This window comes from Grus americana, chromosome 19 (genome assembly GCF_028858705.1).
Source record: "Grus americana isolate bGruAme1 chromosome 19, bGruAme1.mat, whole genome shotgun sequence".
Taxonomy (NCBI): Eukaryota; Metazoa; Chordata; class Aves; order Gruiformes; family Gruidae; genus Grus; species Grus americana.
This window is the reverse complement of record NC_072870.1, coordinates 5,319,213-5,341,549: the sequence shown is the minus strand read 5'-3', so window position 1 is coordinate 5,341,549 and position 22,337 is coordinate 5,319,213. Positions and strand designations below refer to the sequence as shown.

The following is a 22,337-nucleotide window of genomic DNA, read 5'->3' as shown; positions in this document are numbered from 1 at the left end:
CTCCCTTTGCCTGCCCTTGCTGGGGCAGCCAGGGCTGCGTGGCTCTCTGCTTCCCCTGCCAAAAGGTGCTCCGCTTCTCTGGGTAGGGAAGGGAAGTGCCTCAACACAGAGCCCAGGGGCTTCTCGAGTGCCACAGAGCCGAGAACGGAGCCAGCCTGGTGCACCCACGACGGGGAGGGGGCGACGAGGCTGGCACTGTCGGGCCCCGTGGACCCGGACACCTGCCGGGTGGGCGCCCTGCCAGGGCCGGACACGGTGATTAATGCTCTGATGGCAGCTAAGCCCCTCTGCAAACACGCTTTAATATCCGATACGGGGAGATCTGCCGGCACCTGCGAACGTGCCTGCGGATTAGGGGCGGCCGCGCCACAATCATCCGCGGATACGGCCTCAGATTAAGGTATTTTTTCCAAAAGATTAGTTGGTATTAGGGGGCTGATGGGGAGCTGACCCCGCCACAGCCGCACCAGCATTTAGGATATTGGATGACATCCTCAGGACCTTTAGGACCGGCAGTAATTCCGCACACTAATGAAATCGTGGCGCTAAGCCGAGGGGTCTCGGTGCCATGGAGGGGGGTCCCCGGTGCTGGGAGGGATCCCCGCCATGGCTACGGCTCGCCCAGGTTGGTGATGGCTGCGCTGTAGATGAGGTCGGAGATGGAGCCCAGCGAGGTGGGGGGGCCCCGAGCGGGGCTGCGGGCTCCCGGTGGAGGCAGGGTGGGGGCCGGGCCCAGGGCGGTGTCATCAGGGGGTGCCGCGGGGGGACCCCACTCCCCGGGCGGCGGCGGCAGCAGCGGCGGCTCCGGTTTGGTGCTGCGGATCCTGCGGGCGCGGCGGTTCTGGAACCAGACCTGGGCCAGGCGAGGGGCAGGGGAGGACACGACCGTGAGACCGGCGGCGGCCCGACGGGGCGGCCCCGCGGAGGAGCGAGGTCCCGGCCCCGGGAGGGAGGGACGGAGCGTGGGGGGGTCCCGTCCGCGCTCACCTGGATCTTGGCCTCGGGCAGCTGGGTGAGCTCGGCCAGGCGCTCCCGGGTGGCGATGTCCGGGTAGGGCACGGCGGCGAAGGCCCGCTCCAGCTCCGACAGCTGCCCCTGGCTGAAGGTGGTCCGTCGCCGCTTCCGCGGCCCCCCCGGACAGGGGCAGGGACACGGCCCCGGGGCGCGGCCCCCCCGCGCCGCCCGCCCGCCGCCCGGCCCGCCCGCCCCGTCGGGGAAGCGGAGCAGCGGCTGGGGGGCGCGGGAGGTGTCCGGGGCCGCGCTCATCCTGCCCGGCTCCCCCGGCCCCGCCGCCGCCCTGGCTTTTATCCCCACCGGGCCCCCCCCCGGCGGGCTGGGACCGCCCCGAGCGGGCGGTGCTGCCCCCCCAGCCCTTCCTCGGCGGCTCCCGGGGCCGGTCTCCGCTCCGCTCCCCTCGACGGCAGCGCCCCGACAGTCCCGGCTGCCTCGGGGCCGGTCTCCCCCAGCACCCCTGGGGACCAGTAACCCCAACAGCTGCCCATACTGGTCTCCCCCACTCCCCCCACCCCCACCGCCGTCGGGGCACAGTGGGGCCCGTGAGAATCCCAGGGCTCAGAGCGGGCTCGGGGGGTTCAGTGACGGTGGGTTGGAGACCCCCAGCTGATGCCGGAGCCTGGGGTCCCCTGCACCATCTCTGCAGCTCCCAGGGCCAAGGTGTCACTGCCTGCCCCCTCGCCTCACCCCCCGCTGTGCCACGGCCGCTCTTCCGCGGGGCTGGCACCGGTCAATGTTTAACCGGAGCGGTGGTACCTGTTGTGCGGGGCAGCCAGGGCTGGCTGGCGGTGGCTCCCGCCAGGACTGGCCGGGCGTTGCGGGTACCCTGAGCGAGGGGTGCTGGGGGGGCGAATGGAGTCAGAGAGGGAGCGGGGCTGGGAGCCCCAGGTGGGCACACGGCCGAAAACATTCCCACGGGGCCAGGAGAAACCGTAAGTCAGTGGGGAGCTGGAGGGGACGGAGGCCACCCCGTCCTGGAGCAGGCAGGGCCTGGGCAGCAACTGCTGCCAGCCCTACCCGGCCGATACAGCCGCCTGGGCAGCTGGCGGGGGGCTGGCACCCCAGAAAGGCTGGGGGGGGGGGGGGGGGGACACAGAGCGGTCCCTCTGCAGGGACACAGAGGGATGTTGCGCTCTGTCCCCTGACAGGCCCCAGGGCACAGTGGGGACAGGGGGGGCAGTGCGAGCACGGCATGACCATGGGCCCCTCTGCCCTGGCCCCTGGGGTGCCTGCAGGCAGGTCCCCCAGCTGGGGGGCACCCACCACCCCACTGCCCTCTGTTCCCCAAAGGAGCCCTGGAGAGGAGCGGGAGGGCCCCATGGTGGGCAGAGAGACGCGCCTGAGAGTGGTGCTGAGGTAAGTGGGGGCACAAAGGGCTCAGGGACACGGTAGGGACCAGTATCACTCCTGCCGGGGGCAGGGGCACAGCGGGGCTCCCCAGGGTCCTCACGCAGCGACACCTCTGTGTCCCCACCCCCCCCCCCCGCCATTAGGGTCCGGCCACTGACCTGCACGGAGACGCATCGAGGTGACCGGCAGGTTGTGCACAGCCTCAGCGATGGCACCGTCCATGTAAGTGCCACCTCCCCACGGAGGTTCGGGGGGGCCTGCAGCTCCTCCTGAGCTGCCGCTGTCCCCACGGCCAGGTAAGCGCAGCCAGGCACGATGCCATCTTCAGGTTCAGCGCCGTGTTCGACGCAGGCGCCTCGCAGGAGGCCGTGTTTGAAGGCAGTGGGATGCGGCAGCTGGTGGAGCTGGCGATAGATGGGTGAGTGTCGGCGAGCCCCCCGCGGACCCCAGCCCTCCAGCTCACCCTGCGCCCGCTGCGCTGCACCGGTCCAGGCCTCGCCGGCAGGTCTGCATTGCAGGGGCCGTGCCGGGAGGTGGCATCGCTGTGCCAGCACCCGGGGCCATGCCTGAGGCTCAGCATTTTCCTCAGCTTCTCCTGCACCGTCTTTGCCTTTGGGCAGACCGGCTCAGGGAAGACCTACACCCTGATGGGACCCCTCGCCCAGGTACAACGCCATCCCCTCCTCCTGACCTGATCGTGGTGGTGGGATGGCCTCTTCTCACCTGGTCATGGGCACCAGGGTGGTGGGAGCAGGTGGGTGCCTGATGAAATGTGACCGCTCACCCCTCTGGTGTGTCCACAGAGCAAGACCCAGGCAGTGTCCCCGGCTCTGCTGGGGCTGATGCAGAGGTCCTTCGCTTGCCTCCTGGAGCGGAGCCGGAGCTGCAGCTCTGACCTGGCTCTCAGTGCCTCCTACCTGGAGATCTACAATGAGCAGGTAAGTGCCTGCCTGGCCATCCAGCCTGGCCCCACAGGCATCCCATGCTTCTGCTTCCCCAGTGCCTCCCCTCCACCATCCCCCAGGTCCGGGACCTGCTGAGCCCAGGGCCACCATGCGCCCTGCCCCTGAGGTGGAGCAAAACCCATGGCTTCTACGTGGAGAACCAGCTCAGCGTGGACTTCGAGAGCCTGGAGGCCATCACTGACCTGCTCCTGCAAGGTGCTGAGCCGCAGGCACAGGGCTGGGGCCATGCAGGGGCATGGTTGGGAGGTGCCAGACCTGGCACGGAGGTTCTCAGCCCCCACAGAGCTGTCCCCAGGACTGGTGGGGCTCTGATGGCAGCCAAGAGGGGCAGCTCCCCATCCTGCTGCGGAGCCCAGGCAGGCTTGTGTCTGGCAGGGGGTGGGCAGTGGGTACTGTGCCGGGGCATGGGGTGTCATGCCCTCCTGCAGCTCTCAACCGCCCCAGCAGGATCCCAGAGGAGACGGACCTCGGCACACGCCCTCAACAGGCACTCGAGCCGCAGCCACGCTCTTCTGACCATCCACGTCCGCAGCCGGGCTGTGAGTGTGCGTCCTGCTCCGGGCATATGGGGGAGACTTGGCGGTGGGGCAGGGCTCTTTGTGGGGGCGCAGACAGCTCTGGGGTGGGGAGGGCCATGTTCTCCTCCCCAAGGATGTGTTAGTGGGGCTGGGGCAAGCAGCAGGGAGCCAGATTCCAGACCCAGGGGTTGGGTGGGCTGGGGAGAGGGGTGAGAGGGGCCAGAGCATCACCCCCCCTCAATGTGGGTCCCCCAGCCCAGCGCCTGCCCCAGCAAGCAGGGCACGCTGTGCTTCGTGGACCTGGCCGGCAGCGAGCGGGTGAAGGAGACCGGCTCCAGAGGGGAGCTCTCCGTAGAGGCCAACAACATCAACCGCAGCCTTCTGGCACTGGGTAAATGCTGGGGGACACCCCACACACACACCGTGGGAGCACGAGCTGCTGGTCCCCATCAGAGCCCGTTGCACCCTCTGGGGCTCATCCTCCGGCAGGACACTGCATCTCTCTGTTGGCCAAACCTGGAGGGAAGCGGACGCACATCCCCTACCGGGACAGCAAGCTCACCCGGCTGCTGGCCCGCTCCCTGGGCGGCTCGGGCATCACCCTGATGGTACGTGCATGGAGGAGGCTGGGCAGGGGTACACAGAGCCGTGGGGGGCCGGGGCTCCTGCCCGTGGAGTGGAAGGCTGGAGGGGGACGGGTGACCCCCTGGCTGGCAGCTCACCTGCGGCTCTTCCTTGTCGGCAGGTTGCCTGCATCTCCCCGTCCTCACGCTGCCTCTCAGAGACGCTGAGCACACTGCACTACGCCAGCCGGGCCCGGAGGGTCACCACCAGGCCCCTGGCCAACAGGGTACGGCAGGCAGGGCTGTGGGCAGGATGCTCTGCCCCACTGCCGGGACCCCTCTGAGCCACCCCCTCGTGCTCCCAGGTGTCCCGGGAGAAGCTGCTGCAAACCTTGGAGGAAGAAATCCAGGCCCTGCAGCTGGAAAACCTCTCCCTGCGCCAGCAGCTGTGCCTGCCCAGGGTGCCAGTGGGGAGCACGGAGGTCCCGGGGACCCCCCTGAGAGCTGGGGCATGGCCAGGCTGGGGAGGCAGGTACGGTCCCTCAGGGCTGTGTCGCTCCGCTCTCGAAGGGCAGCTCCCGTCAGAGGGAGCCCCAGCCTGGCCCAGCCTCTACAGCCTCCTGCGGGACTTCGTGGTGGAGAACGAGCAGCTGAGGTATGGGGGGCACACGTGGGACCCACGCGCAGGGGCTCAAGGGGCTGGCGGGGCAGCCAGAGCCCCCGGCCGGGCAGCACGCTGTGTCAGCCAGCCTCGCCAGAGGTCGGGCAGGGCTCGGAGGTTTGCCGGAGGCTGCCGATGCCCTGCCCTGCTCCCTCGCTGCCCCCCAGGCAGCCCCGGCTGTTCCCAGACCCCAGTGGTGACGTCCCAGCTGGCCCATCCTCCAGAGCCGCCCGTAGCTCCTGTGACAGCCAGCCCCTGCTCCAGAGTGCCCGCACCCCCCGTGCCCCCCCTGGCCACCCTGCGAGGTCCCGGCAGCCTGACGCAACACCCGCCTCTGGCCCCCGGCTGCCGGTAAGCGTGGGGGGGCTCCCTGGGCATCCTCATGCGGAGCTGTGCCCACGGCAGGGTGGGGGTGTACAACCCACCCACCCGCTGCTCTCTTTTGTCTCACAGAAGCTGCCTCCCACCTCTGGCCACGCCGGCTGCTTGGGGTGCCCCCAGTGCTGCCCTGGGCCAGCCGATACCATCGTGTCCCAGGTACGGCCCCGAGGGTCACTTCGGAGGAGGGTGGCACAGGGTCGCACAGCAGCCTGACCGCTCTGCTCACCCCCAGGCGCTGCCAGGGCCCCCCATGCCACAGCCGGTCCCCGTCGAGGGAAGCACTGGCGTCCTGCTGCCCGGCCAGGACGTGGCTCTGCCCGGCTCCCGTCACCCCCAGCCGCAGCAGGGGAAGCGGTGAGAGCCGGGGCCTGAGGCCACCCCCCCCCCCGGGTGTCAGCTGCAGCTGAGGAAGCCCCTGGGGTTATGGGGGGCGATGGGGCAGCAGGTCGGGGGTTGTTCATGTGTCCTCACAGCAGGAGCCGGGGCAGGAGCAGGAGCTTGTCTCAGCGGTATCCGCTCCCACGGGAGAGCCGGGAGCTGCCAGGTGCCGAGCGCTGGCCCAGCCCCGAGGGAAGGGTCATCCCTTCGGCACCACCGTGGCCAGGACTGCTAGAGCCGAGAGGTGAGCAGGGTGACGGGGGGAGGCCAGGCGGTGCCTCAGATGGGGTCTGTTGGGGTTGGGCACCCATCCTGAGCCCAGCCGATCACACATGGGGCTGTGGACCTGTTCCCGGGGGTGCTGGAGACCTGACCCCGCTGGCTCCCGGCTGGCAGCCGCCGGCACCGTCCCTCTCCTCCAGTGGGAAGAGATACCGGACTGGCTGGCGGAGCAGATCTGAGCAGCCACAGCCGCGCCGTGGACGGGGCCAGCAGCCGGGATCCGGCACAGCCCACACGGTTATTAGACCTGGGGGGATGACCACAGCCCCCGGGGGCGTGGTGATCTCAGACTACAAGGACCAGACGGACCATGGGACAGATGGACGGAAGGACAGACGGCTCTCCAGCCTGTACAGCACTCAGTTTATTTCTGTCTAGCTAGGGGATGTGCTGCCGAGCGGCTCTGCGGGGCCCTCTCAGGTCCTGTCCTCCCCGGGCTGCGGGCAGTCCAGCCAGTACTGGGCGATGGAGCGCGGGTAGCGGGGCTGCACCAGGTCCACGCGCTTGGTGCGCAGGTTCACGCGGTAGTACTTGTCTGGGAGGAGGAGGAGATGGTTGTCAGGACAGCCCGCGGGGCTGCCAGCCCTCGCTGCCAACCCTGGGCACCTTCCCACCACATCCCGGAGCTCAGGGACGTCACGGAGTGAGAGGAGGGCTCCCCTGGCCCCAGCAGCCCTGGTCCTGCATCCGTCCCAGATCCTGCCACCCCAGACTCACCTCCTACAAAGAAGTAGACGCTCTGGAGGGTCTCGCACTGGGAGCCCGACAGCCAGTCGCTTTCGATGCCCGCGGAGTCAGAGTCATTTTGCAGCCAGCTCCAGAAACCCAAATTCAGTGACCGGTGGCTCTTGTACCTCTTGCGCTGGCGGCGAGACTTCCTCCTCCGGGGCTGCTGGGAGGCCACGTAGATCCTGCCGGCCATGGCGGCGTCCACCCGGCTGGGCACCCCCCGCCAGTCCTTGCTGATGTACCGCGGGCTGCTCGCCCCGGCTGGCAAAGAGGCAGAGGGCGAGTGAGAAGAGCAGCAACGTACGGGGGTGAGCCCAGCCCCGCAGGCAAACCCCAGCACCTGCTCCGAGCCCCACAGGGATGCTCCAAAGGATCCCAGCCCGGACGGGACGTGTGACAGGGACACGGGTCAGGCAGAGCCCGGAGCAACCCCTCGCCCCACGCTTGGCTGGGATCAGCCCTGTGCTGCTGAGCCCCCTTCTCCTCCTCTCCATCCTTCATTTTTCTTGCCCAGGGCTGGGGTTTTCCTATGGCATCTCCAGTGGGAATAAACAGTCCCCAGCAGTGGTGCTGTGGTGCGAGATGGCTGGTGACGGGCTCGGTAGCGCGAGGCAAAAGGGCTGCAGAGGGTGGGATCTGGGATGCTGTGGGAGATGCAGCTGTGGCCTGGGGGGTTCCCGTACACAGCCCGGGCTCCTGCTCAGCACAGCGGCTCATCCAGCCTGCATCCAGGCATCGCTCCCTCCCCGCTGGGTGCCTGCACCCCTCGCACCCCGTCAGTGCGGGCTATATTGGCACCCGCTGGCCCTTTCCCCCGGGGCTGGCTCAGCCCTTACTCATCCTGCCGCCGAAGAGGGTCTGGAAGATGTCCTCCCAGCTGTCGCGGTTCATGAAGGCGTAGTGGTTGAACACGGCTGAGGGGGAGGACTTCTCGCAGTCGGCCTGCGTGGGCTGGTGGGCGAAGTCGTAGGACCAGTAGTACTTGTCTAGGAGAGGACACGCAGGGCATTAGCAGGGCAGACGCGCTGGAGGGGGACCAGCGGCTAGAGGCAGGGGGGTGCCCGGACGCCATGTCCTGCCCGTGGCCACCGGCGCCAGGCTCTGCCCGGGAACGGGGGGGGCTGCACCCCTTACCCTTGAAGAAATAGACTCTCTCATTGCCGTGGTAGCTGTGCGCGGGGAGGGCAAAGGCCGCATCGATGTTGTTCGGGATGTCTTCGAAGCCCTCGGAGATGTCGCGTGGGTACCCAGGGTCCAGGGCTCCATCATCAAAGCGCCAGTACTGGCTGCCCTGGGGGCCGTGGGACAGAAGGGGGGGGTCAGGGGGCTGAGTGCAGCATCCCCCAGGCGGGGGTCTGCCGCAGGGAGCACGCAGATGCCGGGAAGCCTCGTGGTGAGGCTGTGGCTGTCTGGGGCCCCGGACAGCCGCAGGGATTTGGGGGGTATCTGGCAGCCACTGTGTCCGTGCGTGCATGGAGGGGGACAGGGTGGGGACGGCGTGGGTTGGGGGGGCTGTGCCAGCCACCCCGGGAGCACCCCCAGCCCTGCAGCCAGGCTCCTGCCCACCTTGAACAGGTAAGTCTTGCCCTGGCAGTTGATGCGTGTGAAGGCTGCGTCGATGGGGCCCTCAATGCCCCAGACGTCGCTGATGAGCTTGGGGTAGCCGGGCCGCACGCTTGTTTTGTCCAGCTCATAGAAGTACTTCCCTGGGGAGAGAGGGGAGGTGGGAGCGGCAGGAGGGACTGCAGCCACCGGCACGGGGTGATGGCACGGCAGCATGTCCCTGGGGCCCGGGAAACGTCCCCGAGGTACCTCGGAAAGCGTAAAGGGAACCGTTCTTCAGGTCGGTGAAGGCATCAAAAGGTTTCCCGCTGCACAGCTCCTCGGGCTCCTCCACGGGGTCCCGCCCCTCAAACCCATCCAGCGTGGTGCTGGGCACCTCCTCCACGGGCACCTCTGTCACCGCCTCCTCAGGGCCCGGCTTGTTGTCCAGCGTGGGCTCCAGTGGTGCCAGGGACGTGGGCAGTTCCGTGGGGGCTGCCTGGGTGGCCTCCACCGTGCTGAAGTCAACGGTGAGGTTGTAATCGAGGTAGTCGTCCTCTGGCAAGGCGAACACGTCTCCCCGGGTCACTGTGGGAGGGAGCAGGTTGGTCCCTGGGCGTCTCCCACCGGGTCCGGGTGCGGGAGCCGCTTGCCCCCAGGCAATATGGATTTGCACGGACCCCCGGGGATGCACACTGCAAGCAGCGGTGAGCTGTGCGCCGAACCCCCCCTGGTGCTGCAGCACCCTGAGCACCAATTCCTGGCGCTGAAGTCACCCTGCGGACACGGGTGGGTGCAGACCTGACCCCTCTGAGACCCCGCAGTGTCGGGCACCCAAGGCCGCCCCGGCAGCCCCTGCCCCGGCTGGGAGGACGGCCACGGGGCCGTACCTTTGGCTTTGCAGACAGTGGAGTAGTCGCTGCAGCAGCTCTGGTAGTACAGGCAGAGGGTGTCACACTGGCACTTGTGCCGCGCGTCAAAGCCATCATCGCAGCGGCCCACGCAGGAGTCTGCAAGAGTCGACGGTCAGCGCAGGAGGAGTAACGTGGGGTGGGCAGCAGGGCCGGTGCCTCCCCCCAGCCCAGCCCTGGAGGTGAAAGCAAGCGTGGGCATGTCCCAGATGGGGGGACCCCGCTTCTCCATGGGTACCCTCATCCCTGGGGGTTACAGCGGCACCTGTCCCCGCTCCCACCCAGGTCCCACTGGGACGGGAGCCGCGGACCAGGCTGTGCTGGGGTCCCAGCTCCGCATGGGCAGTCCAGCTGTAGGGTGGTGGAGGCTTTGCCCAGGACACCACCAACACCCCTGTGCTACCTGCTTGCCTTCTCCCCATGTAACGAAGGCGGCCAGTGGCCCTGGTCCCCCTCTCACCCTGCCTGTGCTCCCCAGCCCCTCCATCAGCCCAGGAGCCTCACTCGCTCCATCCCCACCCTGCCTGCAAGCGGGAGGCACCCGGCATGGAGCTTGCGGGCTCCAGCTCACCTTCAGCAGCGCGGGCAGCGGCGAGCAGGGCCAGCACGAGGGCCGGGAAGAGCAGCCTCATCCTGGGCGGCCGGGAGCACAGCCCTCCTGCGACTGTGCGGGCTGGAGCGCGGCTGCGGCCGGGGCCCTGGCATCCACTGTTTGCTCAGCCTGCCCCGGCGGGAGAAAACAAACAGGCCAAGGTCAGAGCAGGGGAAAAGGGTCAGAGACGCTCTCCCACCCAGCATCCCCCGCAGTCTGTATTGAACCGGATGCGTTTGGGGGGGACAGGGCTCCCCACGGACACAGGCAGCTCCGAGAGCTGCTGGCTGCGGTTTTGCTGCCAGTGCCATCCCAGCTACAGGCTGGGCACCGGTTCCGAGAGTGGGGGGGGGCAGCAGGCCAGAGCCAGGAACCAGTTCTGAGGTCCTGCCACACTTATTTCATAGCAAACTTCATGGTTTTAACGCTCCCAGCCTCCGTCTCAAGGGGAGGCTGTTTCCCAGTCTGGTGTTGGCAAGACAAAAACCCTAATGAGACGGGATGGGGGGAGCGATGCTCAGAGGGCAAAGGGAAAAGCCCTGGGCTTATGTTTGCCCAAAATGTCTCCATTTTGGAAGACATGCTCTTGGGATTTCAGCTTTCTCAACACCAGCAAGGCTGGGAGCAGACCCCAAGTCACGGCAGCTCGGGATGGGGCAGGTGCCACCTTTGTGCACGGGGACCAAGGGCCAGAGGTGAGCGGCCGGGAGGGAGCGAGGGAGAGCGGGAGCTCTGCACTTTCACTGCAGTAGGCAAACAAAAGCCTGTGTATTTTGCTCCCATCATTCCCTTTCTGACCAATCTTTTCGGTTACTAATTAATGTCAACTCAGCTCTTTTAGCAGCTCCTGATAACTCCAGTATGTTTATTTAATCGGGGCAAGGAGCAAACGCACACGAGGCTACAGAGATATTGCCTCCGGCCACCTCCGCTGCTGCGGCGCTGCTGGGGCAGGAGCTCCGCGGGGTCCATCCCGGCCCCGGGGTGAGAGCGGTGCAGCTCTGGGCTTTAATAAGTGATGGAAGATTTTAGGAGAGAAGAACCTGAGCAGGGTGCTTGCTTCTCCAGGGGCCTCACCTCTGCCAGCTCGGACGCAGGCAGTTCCCGGCATCAGCTGCTCTCACCCTTGCTGGAAAGGGCTTTGATTTGGTGTTGAGAAAGGCATTTCCACCTGGTCAGCCCTGGTGAGCCGAGGGCAGCCACCAGTCATGGGCTGTTGGGGCAGGATTTCTCCTGATGCCGGGTCACCCCCCTCCTTGCCACTTGGCCTCTGCCATGGCGGGGCTGGCATCGTCCCTGGGTGCAAGCACCAGCCCAGCGTTGCACTAAAGCTTCATCCCATCCCTGCTGAATCGAGCCTGGGGGACAAGCGCCCTGAGAGGGCACAGGCTTGCGGGGAGGGAGAAGGGCTGGGCAATGTCTGAGCTGCTTTCGCTGATCGGCTGAGACAAAGCTCCCTCCTGCTGCTCCAGGTCCCCAACCACCAACAAACAGAGACCTGCAAAGGGTCATCGAGCCCTTCCCCGGCCACCGTGCTCAAACCACGGCAGGAGGAGACCTCAGGAGAGGGCTGGTTTGGGTAACGGGGCCCTGGGGAGCCCTTGCAGCTGAGGGCTGAGCAGAGCCAGCGAGGAGAGCTCAGGCGATGGGGCTGATCCCCCAGGCAAGGCTGGGAATCCCTGCCATTCCCAGAGCCCGGGCTGCTGGTGCAGGAAATCCCCCTCAAAAAGCAAAGCGGAGCAAAACTAAAGCGGAGCAAAACTCAGCTCCCTGGGCTTGTCAGGACAAGCCTAAGGGAATGGTTTGAATTCTGCCCCCCCCCCCCCCCAGCCAACAGCCTACTCCGAGGTAGCAAACCCCTCTGCTGTGCTGCACTGCAACAGCCCGTATCGTTACCCCTGGTTAGTAATAATTTATCAGGAAAATCCTTACTGGTTCTGTGCTGAGCCTCTCCCGCAGTACCGTGCCGCTTGGGTCGCTTTGTTTACCGTCCTTCACCGCCAGCTAATATCCCTTTTCTCTGTCTGTCCCTGCGTAGCGGATTCAGAGAGGATTAAAAGCGACTCTGTGGCATCAAAACATCAACTTGAATTTAAGTCTCAGTCTGAGCTGGCAATAACCTGGTTTTGGAGCCAAGGATTTAAGCTGCTCCTCCCAACACAGGCGAGAAAAGCGCCCAAAGCGTTTCTGCCCTGAGCACGTCTGGCCTGGAAAAAAGGAAATAAAAGGGACCCAGCCTCCCTCTGCTCTTTCTTTTATCATGCAAATCCCGAGCCCATCCAGAAGAGCTGCTCTGAATTTCCACCACGCAAAGGCAGCTATTTACCGCCCACCCCCTACCCCCCCGCCCGGATACCAAACGGGTTCAAAACGCAGTGCCGGGATGGCCACAAAACCACTCCGTGACCATCGCCACCGCGGGGCATGGCCCTCTGCTTCCAGCCCGGAGAGACCTGCTGCACAAACAGCGGCTGGGGGGCCCTGCCTGCCGTGGGGGCGACCGCAGGCTCCGCAGCAGCTCGGGCAAGGGGGACACACACACACACACACGACGGGGGGGACGGACATGGGCCATGAGGACAAGGGGACAAGCCCCGGCTCAGGGCGGACAGGCGGAGGGCTGGGAAAGGAGGGGTCTGGGGTGACGCCAGAGCATCTGCAGCGAGGAAGGGGATGCTGCTGCCCAGAGATGAGCCCCTCCTTGGAGAGGCGGCGCCTGCGCGGGGTGACATCAGCCCTGAGGACCTGAGATGCTGAGTCTGGCTCGGGGAAGGAGGCTCCTGCCACCGCTTCCAGCTCCGCATCCCGGCAGGGCAGGGAGGGGACAGGGACCCGGCAGCCCAGCCCTGCGGCTGGACCCCGGACCAGCCCCGTCCCCCCTCCTGCGCCTCCCCCCCGCCCCGGCCAGCTCCGGCCCCCCCCAAGGAGCGTGGTGGCCCTGTCCGGGTGCTCCCGGTGGGTGGGTGACAGAGGATGCTGCGCTAGGAGATGCCGATGGTGCTCACCCTGCTCGTCTCCCTCTATAAACTGTGCCGGTTCTTTGCCATGTCGGGTGCGGAGAGGCTGGTGGTGCCCGAGTGTGTGAGCCAGGCGGGCAGCTGGGCAGGCGGGGGCAGCTCCAGGGAGCACCGGGAGGTTTCCCCCGGGGTGAACACCGATGTGCGGGCAGCCTTGGACCGGATCCTGCCCGCCCTGCACCAGGCCATTGCCCGTGCCAAGCAGGCGGCCGGCCCTGCGGAGCTGAGGAAGGCCATCGCCGAGGTCTTCCAGCTGGTGGAGGAAGCCTGGGGGATGCCCACGCTGGGGAGGGATGTGGCCAAAGTGCTGTGCGACGTGATGCGCCTGGAGGGAGGCCTGGACCTGCTGCTGAACCTGCTGTACACGGCAGAGCTGGAGACCAAGTGCCAGGCGGGGAAACTCCTGGAGCAGATCCTGGTGGCAGAAAACAGGTGAGTCTGCAAAGAGCCCCTTCCCCGCCAGGCACGGCCCTCCCCACCGCGGGTGCGCCCACCACCCCCAGCACAGCAGGGATTTCCTCCACCCATCCCACCCACACCCCTGGGGCATCGAATCCCCTCGGCTCCACACCGCGTCCCCCCACACGTGGCACTTGCACACGGGGGTCCCCAATTTGCTGATCACGCCCAGGCAATGGCATGACCTGCCCCCTCCCCGCCCCCCCACCGCCATGGCTGGAGGGAGGAGGACCAGCCCCAGGTCATGGGATGCTGGTGAGGATCGGGGTGTCCTCATGAGCCACCCTCAGCCTGGGGCACCCAGACATGCCCAAGACACCCTTCGTGGCTGAGCTGGGTCGGTTTGGCTGGCTCAGAGCATCTGACCCCAAGGATGAGACACAACTCCCCCATAGCCATAACTGCAGCAGGAGGAGGAGGATGAAGCTGGTTCCCAGAGACTTTCTGCTGCTGACCAGGGCTGGAGCGAGGCCATAAGGAGGGGGCCAGCGGGCCGGTGGCCCCCTGAGCCCCCCAGCCCGTGGCCCCTAGCTCAGAGGCTGGAGATGTGTGTGCTGCGCCCCAGGACAGGTGAGCGGTGTGGGGCTGGCTCTGCCAAAGCTCCTCGCACATGGGGTGGGAGCGTATTGTCTGTATATATGAGCACATGTATGAGGGGGCCTGTGCACACGTGGCATCCCACACATCTAAATGCACAGCAGTGCTGATGCAGTGCCCGCACGCAGCTCACCCTTCAAACACCGCAAACACGCTCTGCCCTGCCCCTGGTTTGGCATGCCCCGGCAGCATGCCTGTCCCAGGGAGGAGCTGTAGACCTGCTTCCAGCTGAGTCAGGATCAGGCTTTCCTGTTGTGGGACGCTGCAGGCAAACACGTGGCTCTGCCAGCTCTGCTCGCCCTCGGTGTGCCCAAGCCCAGCCAGCCCCAGCCACGGCTTCGGGAGTGTGTCGAGGAAGCCTGGCCAAAGTTTACGGTCTTCCTCCAGCTTCATGGGCGATGTGTCTTGCTGTAAGGTTGTGGACTTACAGCCTGGGCCTTGCTGCACGCACTGGCAGGCAAAAAGAAGGAACATCTAAATTGGGAAAGTCCATTAGAGTGGAATTAATCCCAGGAAACATCACTGGTACAGTCTGAATTGAGCACTTAGCTTCCTGGCAAGAGAAAGCAGCTGCCAGAGTTGCCGTCTCTGCTCCAGGAGCAGGTCATGGGCCAGGATCTCAGACCAGCCAGGGGCCCCCAGCCCCTCGCTCCCCACAGCCTGACCCACCATCAGCCTGTGAGCGATGGCAAGGAGCTGTGGGGTCTTTCCCTGGGTCCAAGTGTCTGGCTTAGAGACCCCTCCCAGCATCTGTGCTCAGCCAGGAGCTGGACTGGTCCTGGTTCCATCCCGTGTCTCCGGGGAGTTGATGACCTGGCAGGGCTGTGTTTGTCATCCAGCTCCGTGGCCGAGTCCTGGCTTGGAGCCAGTCCCAGGCTGAGGGCTCTTTTTCCAGAGCTCTCCACAGTGTTTGCTGCCAAATCCACCCCAAGGTCAGCGTGAGCCATGAGGGCCACAGGCTTCCCAGAAACGCTCTTCCCGCCTGCCAGCGCGGGGAGGCTGGCATGCCTTCACCCCACCATCGCTGGGGGCCAAAGGCACCACCGCCCTCATGAGCAGCACAGCACGGAGCATCCGCCCCAGCGCTCGTGCCTTGTGAATGGAGCAGCTCCATCACGGCACCATTTCTCAGGCCAGAGGTGGAGCTGCCCCCTTGCCCCAAGCTCATGGGAGGGCAGCCAAGAGCCCATCGTTTTCCCCTTCATGCCTCGGGGGCACAGCCCCATTCCGGTGTCATTTTAAGACCACCCTCGCAGCATGGGGCTCCCAAGGCCAGCTGTGGCCGAGCAGCAGCTGGTGGCCCTCGGCTGCCTGCCCCCAGGCTCTTGCCGTCCTCTCTTCTAGGAGAGCACAGGATTGGGGAAATAAAGAGCTTTCCTCCAAGCCACCTCCACGCTGCCATCTCAGGATGGGCAGATCCCCATCTCTCACACGTCTCCCATGGCATTAGCCTTCCCTGAGCTGTTAATCGCTACGTATGTCTTACCTTGAGCACGAGAGCCCCAGCATGGTGGTCCTGGGCTATGCAACCCCACATCCTGCCCCATCACAAGCTCTTCCATCAGGCCCAGACAGGTTCTTCCAACACCAGCCTGTCGCATCTCACTGCACCGCAGCCTGACAGCATATCTGGCAGCCACGTTCTGCAGGGAAACATCTCGCTGTCATGGGGCAAACACCACCGAAGCACGGGGCAGTTCACAGGCCAGTCACCATTCTCACTCCCTGCATGGCCGTCTGCCCCTCACCTGCCTGTGCCTCCTTCCTGCAGGGATCGGATCGCTCGGATCGGTCTGGGAGTGATTCTGAACTTAGCCAAGGAGCGAGATGTTCCTCAGCTGGCGCAGAGCGTCTCCGGTATCCTGGAGCACATGTTCAAACACACCGAGGAGACCTGTTTCCAGCTCATCTCTGATGGAGGCCTGGATGCTATCCTCTACTGGTGCCGCTGGACGGACCCCATTGTGCTACGGCACTGCGCCATGGCCTTGGCCAACTGTGCCATGTACGGAGGGCAGGCCAACCAGCGCCTGATGATCGAGAAGAGGACGGCGGAGTGGCTTTTCCCACTGGTGTTCTCAAGAGATGATGATCTAATCCGTCTGCACGCGTGCCTGGCCATCACAGTGCTGGCCACTAACAAAGAAATCGAGAAGGAGGTGGAGCGCTCAGGGACACTGGCTCTGGTGGAGCCGTTCATCGCCTCGCTGGATCCGGAGCAGTTCGCCTGTGAGATGTTGGGCAGCAGCGACAACAGCCAGGGGAGGACGGCAGACGACCTGCAGCGGCTGGTACCCTTGCTGGACAGCTCGCGGCTGGAAGCGCAGTGCATCGCTGCCTTCTACCTCTGCACGGAGGCTGCCATCAAAACCAGGCAGAAGAAAACAAAGGTAAAGGGTAGGTTGGCCTGAAGGAAGGGGATGCAAATGGGAAGGGGTGCCATAACTGCATCTTGGTGTCCTTTGCTCTCCTACGAGCTCACCGAGCACCGTGGTCCTTCAACGGCTTGGCACAGGTTGTGGGGAGGAGGAGGGAAAGCAAAGTGTTGTCTCTTCTCTTTGTGTCCCCAGATTTTCAGTGAGATTGGGGCTACGCAGAGCCTGAAGAGGATAGTGTGCTACTCCACCAGCAGCACCACCTCCTCCCTGGCCAAAAAGGTGCTGCGCATGATAGGGGAGGAGGTTCCTCGGCGCATCCTGCCCACAGTTCCCAACTGGAAGCCCTGTGAGGTGCAGACGTGGCTGCAGCAGATTGGATTCAACAAATACTGCCAGAGCTTCTTGGTAGGGCTGTGTGCTGGGAGAGGGACACCTGGGTGGGCCCTTTTGCCCCATCTTGCAGCAGAGGTGTAAGCATCTCACCCAACAGCTTTTCTTGGGATTTTTCCAGCCTGGATTTCTCTTGGCAGGACCATCAGGTGGATGGGGACATTCTCCTGAGACTGACAGAGGAGGAGCTGCAGGAGGATTTGGGGATGGACTCCAGCATCACTCGGAAGAGGTAGGACCATCACCATGGTGGCAGAGCCAAGGAAAAGGTCTGTGCCTTTCCCTTCTGGCAGAGACAAGAGCAGAGATCCTCAAAATGCAAAACCCAGACTGCCAGGGTTTTTGCAGTGCAGCATGCAGTCCCAGAGAGATTCCTGCGATGGGGCCAGTGCACGGGAGAGGTGTGGGATGGGGAGAGACCACCTATGGCACAGGGGAGGTGGGATCCTGCAAGTTACCCAGAAAGATGGGACCTCACCCGAACTTCTCCTCCCTTAGCTGAGCTCCTCATACCTCCGTGTCCTGAAGAGCAGTTCATCTCTTTATTTCTTTAGCTCATTCTTCACCACAGCAGTAGCTGCACTCTCTCCTGTGTCCTGGTCCTCAAAGATGTGGTACCCAATGTCTCTAGATCCCATCTGGTCCAGCAGCCTCCCCTCCCCTCCCCACTCCTCGCTTTCATTTATTTCTCTGCCAGGTTTTTCCGGGAGCTGACAGAGCTGAAGACCTTCACAAACTATTCCACCTGCGACCGCAGCAACCTGGCCGACTGGCTGGGCAGCATCGACCCCAAGTTTCGTCAGTACACGTACAACCTGCTGACATGCGGCATCAACCGCAACTTCTTGCACCGGGTGACGGAGCAGCAGCTGCAGGAGGACTGTCACATCAACACGGGCTTCCACCGCGTCCGTATCCTCACTGCTGCAAGGGGTGCGGGTCCCGCTGCTGCTCACTGCGCCCGAGCAGGCGGGTGGGGGCGAGTATTGAGGGTTGTTTGGGATGAGTTGTTGGGTGCTTTTAACTTTTGGTTGCTGTTTGCTCTGCCTAGAAATGCTTCACTCCCCTATAACGCTGCAAACCGCATCTGATGGCACTGATGTATTTATCAGCTACCGGAGGAGCACCGGGTCGCAGCTGGCCAGGTGAGTCCTGCAGACAACCTGATGGTGCTGGGCTGGAGCCCAGAGCAAAGGCTGGCGATCAGTCATGGGAAGAGCGTGGAGCTGGGAGAGCCGCAGGCTGCAGCGGGGAGGAGGGGGAGGCTGTTAAAAGCTGCAGTGCAAACGGGGACAACGTGTGCCAAAAGCTGCGCGGTGGACAGGCTCATTCTCTGTCCTGTCACTGCCACCCTGTCCCTCTTTCACACTGACTTACCCTTTTCTCACGCTGTGCTCGTGGGGCTGTAGGGGATCACAGCAGGGAGTTAACGTCCAGCTCCCGTGTTTTCTGCGTGGGCCAGAGAGCTGTAAGCAGGCTGGGCTGGCAGCTGGCATCTCAAGGACCGTGCCATTCTCTGTGGGAGCCCGTTTGCTGCTCCTCTATCTCACCACGTCTTGGCCAACGTGGTGGGAGAGCGCGTGAACCCCAGGCGCTGGCAGTAGCTCTCCTCACGGTGCTGCCTCCTCTCGCCACCAGCCTGCTGAAGGTCCACCTGCAGCTGCACGGCTTCAGCGTGTTCATCGATGTGGAGAAGCTGGAGGCTGGGAAGTTCGAGGACAAGCTGACCCAAAGCGTCATGAGCGCCCGCAATTTTGTGCTGGTCCTCTCGCCAAACGCACTGGATAAATGCATGGGAGACCCCGAGTGCAAGGACTGGGTGCACAAGGTAGGAGACGCGATGCCATCAGGTGGGAGCTTGGTGGATGTTGGAGCAGGAGGGGACTGGTGATGGGCTGACACGAGCCATAGCCTGAGCACTTGCATGTTCCTGCAGGAGATTGTGACAGCCCTGAACTCTGGAAAGAACATTGTACCTGTTACAGACCATTTTGAGTGGCCAGACCCAGAAACGCTTCCCAAGGACATGAGGGCTGTCCTGAAATTTAATGGTATCAAGTAAGTAAAAGGAACCTGTGCCATGGCATTCCTTGACACCTGGAGAGAACGGCTTGCAAAAGCAGTAGTAAAGAGCACGAGGAAATTGGGAGAAAGGGATGAGGGAGGCAGAACAGGCCAAAGGCGAGGTGAGTCACTGCAGGTACTGCGGAGCATGAAGGGAGCAAAGGTCCCCATCATAAATAACCCTTTGGCTATTTTTGTTCTTGGGGCTGCCCTGGATACCAGAGCTCCCCACCCCACTGCTGCGGGGAGGATGCCCACCCTCGTGCCCCCAGCCCCTCAGGCACGGGTGATGCCGGCAGATTTTGCAGCTCGCCTGGGTTTCTCTCGCCTCCTGCTCCCCCTCCGTGCAGCAGTGCTCCAGGCTGGCACCCCCCAACCTGCTCGTAGCCCTCCAGGCAGGGCACAGGGGAAGGGGCTTTCCTGCAGCATCCAGCGTTCCTCAGTTTTCCAGGGGACAAAAGGGTGCTCCCAGAGAGCTAGGGTGGAGGAGAGGGCTCTCTGGCTCCTGACCCGAATGCACTGAGCTATCTCATGGCACCTCGTGCAACAGAAAAATTAACGGAAATTTTCGCCTCGAACACAGGTGGTCCCACGAGTACCAGGAGGCCACGATTGACAAAATCATCCGCTTTCTCCAGGGCCGTTCATCCCGGGACTCCTCGGCTGGGTCAGAGAACGGCCTGGACTGCTTGCCCTCCCTGGGGCAGAGCTAGAACCAGCACGGCTCCCTCATCCCCTCCAGAGACTTCCCAGGTGATCCCCCTTTTTTATGTGGAGCCAAATTCCTCCCTCTAGATTTTTCCCCATCTTTGTACCCTGGCTTGAGCCAAGCCCTGTGGCTCCTTAGCCCCCCCCTTCACACTCCAAATGCAAGCCCCTGGCTAAGAGGCCAGTACTCCCTCACATGGTGCCTGGTAAGCCAAGCCAGGGTGGACTCTGGGATGGAGGAGTTGTCTTCCACATCCTCCCTCGGGATGGCAGGACATGCAGGCTACGCCTCCCACAATACAGGGGACGCGAGGGAGACCGACACCGTCCAGACCCCCTGGAAATGGCTGTAGCTTCCCCCAGAAATGTGTCTGAAGAGGAGGGATCTTCTGAGGACCGAAAGCCGGGGAACTGGTGAGGGGTACATCACAAGAGGACATGCAAGAGAGAAGAGCAGTTGAGAGGGAACGGTCCATAAGCATCGCGTGGCCTCTGCTGGGTGCCACAGGAATATCGTTGCAGTCAGAAGCTGGGAGCAGGAAAGGGCAAATAAAAGCTAAGCCCTAACGAAATCCCCATGTTTGGGAAAGATAACACACAGAGGCTTCTAAACTGCTCAGCAGAAGCTTTCTCTTTCTCAGTAACGTCCCTTTATCACAGGAGATCGTTCCCTCCTTGAGGGCCTTTCACCTCCTAATGCTGCAAAACCACTTTGTGCTCTTAACTCTGGCAATAGCAGTTTGGGTTTAAATCACATGAAGTTTTGGCAGGGTCTTTGCAAAAAGTGCTTTAAAAACAACCCCCTTCCCTCCGTCTGATGTCTCAGCTTTACCACTTTATCAGGTCTGTACTTCTAGGGCATAGGAGACTGGATTGGTGACTCTGGAAAACATATATCCACGCAGATACGGAAGATGCTAATCGCTGTACTCTACTTGGGGAGTTATTATACACTGGCTGAACTTCGTTCTGTTGTTGGTGCTCCACAGCAGATCTCCTGTGGTCTGTTCCTTCAAACAGGAGCTGGCGTATCTCTCTGCTGCACTTAGCCCTGGCTAAGCTCCTCAGGGTTGTCGCTGCTCTCTGCTGGATGCAATGCCAAGCAGTATTTGTTTCTTTCTGCTGACCTCAATGCCCACCAGGTCTTTTTGCAGCAACTCACTTTGAAATATCAGGAAAGAGCAAAGTCAATGCGAAGGGCAGGCGGAGGCTGCCAGGCATGAGGACCGGTTGGGAGCAGGACTGGCAGCACCGGCTGCTAATGCCGGAGGTGAGGAACCACGGGAACCCCAACACACCTCCCCCGAGTTCTGCATTCCCAGCCTTGTCCTGCTTCTCACACCTGCTCTGAGGGCGAGCAGGCTCTCAACAACATGCCATTGTGCAATTAGGACCAGAAATTGCAGTTCCTACCTGAGCTTGTCTTTTTTTTATGCAGAGCAAAGTAAATAATGCAAAAACACATCCTCATTCAGAGCACGCACAGGAGGAAGAGCAAGCCATGCCCAGGGAATGCCAGCCTGCCCTCAGACCAGGCTGATGCTCCACCCTGCAGAAGCAGCAAGCTCCTTTGCCTGTCCCTGCTCAAGAAAACTCAACCCTTTCAGGAGGTGATGAGGAATCTCAGCCACCTCGTCCTTCTTCTGGCTGTCCCCAAAGCCTCGCTGCCTGCCTTAATTGGCAGGAACACAAACACGTTTCCTTTTGGCTTCGATCCATGAACATGTGAGGGGGGAAAAAGGAAAAAAATAGTTAAATTCTGGTGCTTAATCACAGCTTTATGGATAGTTCTTATCAGCTCACAGTTAATGGCATCTTTGCTCTGCAGTGAAAGGTTAATAGCTATATCTGCCCAGCACTCATCAGAAATAGAATCTATCTAATCTCCAGATTAAATATGAGGAATCCAGCAGATGAGCCCAAAGGTGAATCTACCAAAGGATAAAAGCCACTTGTGAGCTGCTTCAGGGAGAAGTCTTGAGTAACTAATTGAATGTCAAGACCTCTGTGGCCACTGAAGGAGTCCCACACAAACAGTCCTCAGGATTTTTCTCCCTACAATAATACACACTAAGATTATTGCGTCGTTTCCCAGGAGCTCTCTAGCAGTTAACCTCCTCACCCACCATTCAGCGTAGAGATTTACTTGTCCTCTACAGCTTAGGTGTCTCACCTGCAGTGAGATCCCATCTCATGCTCCAGCGGTCCAGACCGTGACTCTTCCCGTTTCCCCATCATTCAGTTATCTCCACCTTAAGGAACTCGCCCTGCTCCTGACAAAACATCCCATCCCCAGCCCCTTCCAGCCTGAGCAGTCTCAAGGAAATGAACCCTTCTGTTCTCACCCTTCCTCTGCTGTGTCATGTCAGAAAGTGTTTAAAGTTGTTCTATCAGACGCGATTAATAAATTTGGTTTATACTCTAAATCTCCACCTCTTCTCCATTTGTGTCCCACGCTTCTCTCCCTGCAGCCTTCTCACACCTGCTCTCTCTTGCTGTCACGCTTGCTCATCCTCTGAAGGGGCAGCAGAGCTGACATTCTCCAGGCACCACTCTCTGTGGGACCCACAGTTCAGGCTCATCTTTGCACGGACTGATGTAGCTCACTGCATCCCCAGGGGCTCTACCTGCTGCCCACAGTCACAACACACGGATCGTGTATTTACTTCACGGCTGTAGTTCTTGGAGGACAGCCCAGAAAAACTTTTTTGATTTTTTTGTAATAGAGCATAATAGTTCCTACTGAATTTCTCCTTTGCAAGCACACTGACACAAACAGAAAAGCAGAGCTGGTACACAAGTTTCACTTCACTGCGCAACACTGAGCAGCTGCTAGCA

The 22,337-nt window shown here is 62.6% G+C and overlaps 4 protein-coding genes across 8 annotated transcripts; 2 read left to right on the top strand and 2 right to left on the bottom strand.

The window, feature by feature from the left end:
* Positions 1-3: 3 nt before the first annotated feature.
* On the bottom strand, positions 4-1,283 carry SEBOX (SEBOX homeobox). Its single transcript, XM_054847509.1, has 2 exons — positions 988-1,283; positions 4-853 (listed from the first exon to the last, which is right to left on the bottom strand). The coding sequence occupies exons 1-2, from the start codon at positions 1,264-1,266 to the stop codon at positions 611-613; spliced, it is 522 nt and encodes a 173-aa protein (XP_054703484.1). The 5' UTR covers positions 1,267-1,283; the 3' UTR covers positions 4-610.
* Positions 1,284-1,785: 502 nt separating this feature from the next.
* KIF12 (kinesin family member 12) lies at positions 1,786-6,490 on the top strand. Of its 2 annotated transcripts, XM_054847322.1 has the most exons (16): positions 1,786-1,946; positions 2,305-2,370; positions 2,508-2,586; positions 2,661-2,782; positions 2,954-3,029; positions 3,168-3,302; positions 3,389-3,524; positions 3,777-3,868; positions 4,103-4,238; positions 4,337-4,455; positions 4,593-4,697; positions 4,776-5,065; positions 5,239-5,422; positions 5,525-5,608; positions 5,685-5,806; positions 5,926-6,490. In XM_054847322.1, exons 1-16 carry the CDS (start codon positions 1,867-1,869, stop codon positions 6,488-6,490), a joined length of 2,391 nt encoding a protein of 796 aa, XP_054703297.1. In that variant the 5' UTR covers positions 1,786-1,866. The 2 variants fall into 2 exon arrangements, with proteins under 2 accessions (XP_054703297.1, XP_054703298.1); XM_054847323.1 differs by lacking the exon at positions 2,305-2,370.
* VTN (vitronectin) lies at positions 6,455-11,995 on the bottom strand. The gene is made up of 9 exons (XM_054847330.1): positions 11,819-11,995; positions 9,866-10,015; positions 9,274-9,393; positions 8,654-8,971; positions 8,408-8,547; positions 7,976-8,132; positions 7,678-7,827; positions 6,830-7,102; positions 6,455-6,647 (listed from the first exon to the last, which is right to left on the bottom strand). Exons 2-9 carry the CDS (start codon positions 9,924-9,926, stop codon positions 6,529-6,531), a joined length of 1,338 nt encoding a protein of 445 aa, XP_054703305.1. The 5' UTR covers positions 9,927-10,015; positions 11,819-11,995; the 3' UTR covers positions 6,455-6,528.
* Positions 11,996-12,344: 349 nt separating this feature from the next.
* SARM1 (sterile alpha and TIR motif containing 1) lies at positions 12,345-21,925 on the top strand. Of its 4 annotated transcripts, none has more exons than XM_054847326.1 (10): positions 12,345-13,335; positions 15,731-16,349; positions 16,530-16,742; positions 16,868-16,959; positions 17,425-17,660; positions 17,779-17,872; positions 18,366-18,555; positions 18,664-18,785; positions 19,375-19,544; positions 20,405-20,525. In XM_054847326.1, the coding sequence occupies exons 1-9, from the start codon at positions 12,875-12,877 to the stop codon at positions 19,502-19,504; spliced, it is 2,157 nt and encodes a 718-aa protein (XP_054703301.1). In that variant the 5' UTR covers positions 12,345-12,874; the 3' UTR covers positions 19,505-19,544; positions 20,405-20,525. The 4 variants fall into 4 exon arrangements, with proteins under 4 accessions (XP_054703301.1, XP_054703300.1, XP_054703302.1 ...); XM_054847325.1 differs by having other exon boundaries at positions 19,803-20,486; XM_054847327.1 differs by having other exon boundaries at positions 20,357-20,456.
* Positions 21,926-22,337: the final 412 nt, after the last annotated feature.

Coding starts and splice junctions, on each gene's coding strand:
- SEBOX (XM_054847509.1), bottom strand. CDS start 1,266: ATGAGCGCGGCCCCGGACACCTCCCGCGCCCCCCAGCCGCTGCTCCGC. Junction 854..987: donor TGCCCGAGGCCAAGATCCAG/GTGAGCGCGGAC, acceptor CGCCTGGCCCAG/GTCTGGTTCCAGAACCGCCG.
- KIF12 (XM_054847322.1), top strand. CDS start 1,867: ATGGAGTCAGAGAGGGAGCGGGGCTGGGAGCCCCAGGTGGGCACACGG. Junction 3,303..3,388: donor TGGAGATCTACAATGAGCAG/GTAAGTGCCTGC, acceptor ACCATCCCCCAG/GTCCGGGACCTGCTGAGCCC. Junction 5,423..5,524: donor CCTCTGGCCCCCGGCTGCCG/GTAAGCGTGGGG, acceptor TTTGTCTCACAG/AAGCTGCCTCCCACCTCTGG.
- VTN (XM_054847330.1), bottom strand. CDS start 9,926: ATGAGGCTGCTCTTCCCGGCCCTCGTGCTGGCCCTGCTCGCCGCTGCC. Junction 7,828..7,975: donor GAGAGTCTATTTCTTCAAGG/GTAAGGGGTGCA, acceptor GTCCTCTCCTAG/ACAAGTACTACTGGTCCTAC. Junction 7,103..7,677: donor CCTCTTCGGCGGCAGGATGA/GTAAGGGCTGAG, acceptor CCTCTTTGCCAG/CCGGGGCGAGCAGCCCGCGG.
- SARM1 (XM_054847324.1), top strand. CDS start 12,875: ATGCCGATGGTGCTCACCCTGCTCGTCTCCCTCTATAAACTGTGCCGG. Junction 16,350..16,529: donor CCAGGCAGAAGAAAACAAAG/GTAAAGGGTAGG, acceptor TTGTGTCCCCAG/ATTTTCAGTGAGATTGGGGC. Junction 16,743..16,867: donor AATACTGCCAGAGCTTCTTG/GTAGGGCTGTGT, acceptor TTCTCTTGGCAG/GACCATCAGGTGGATGGGGA.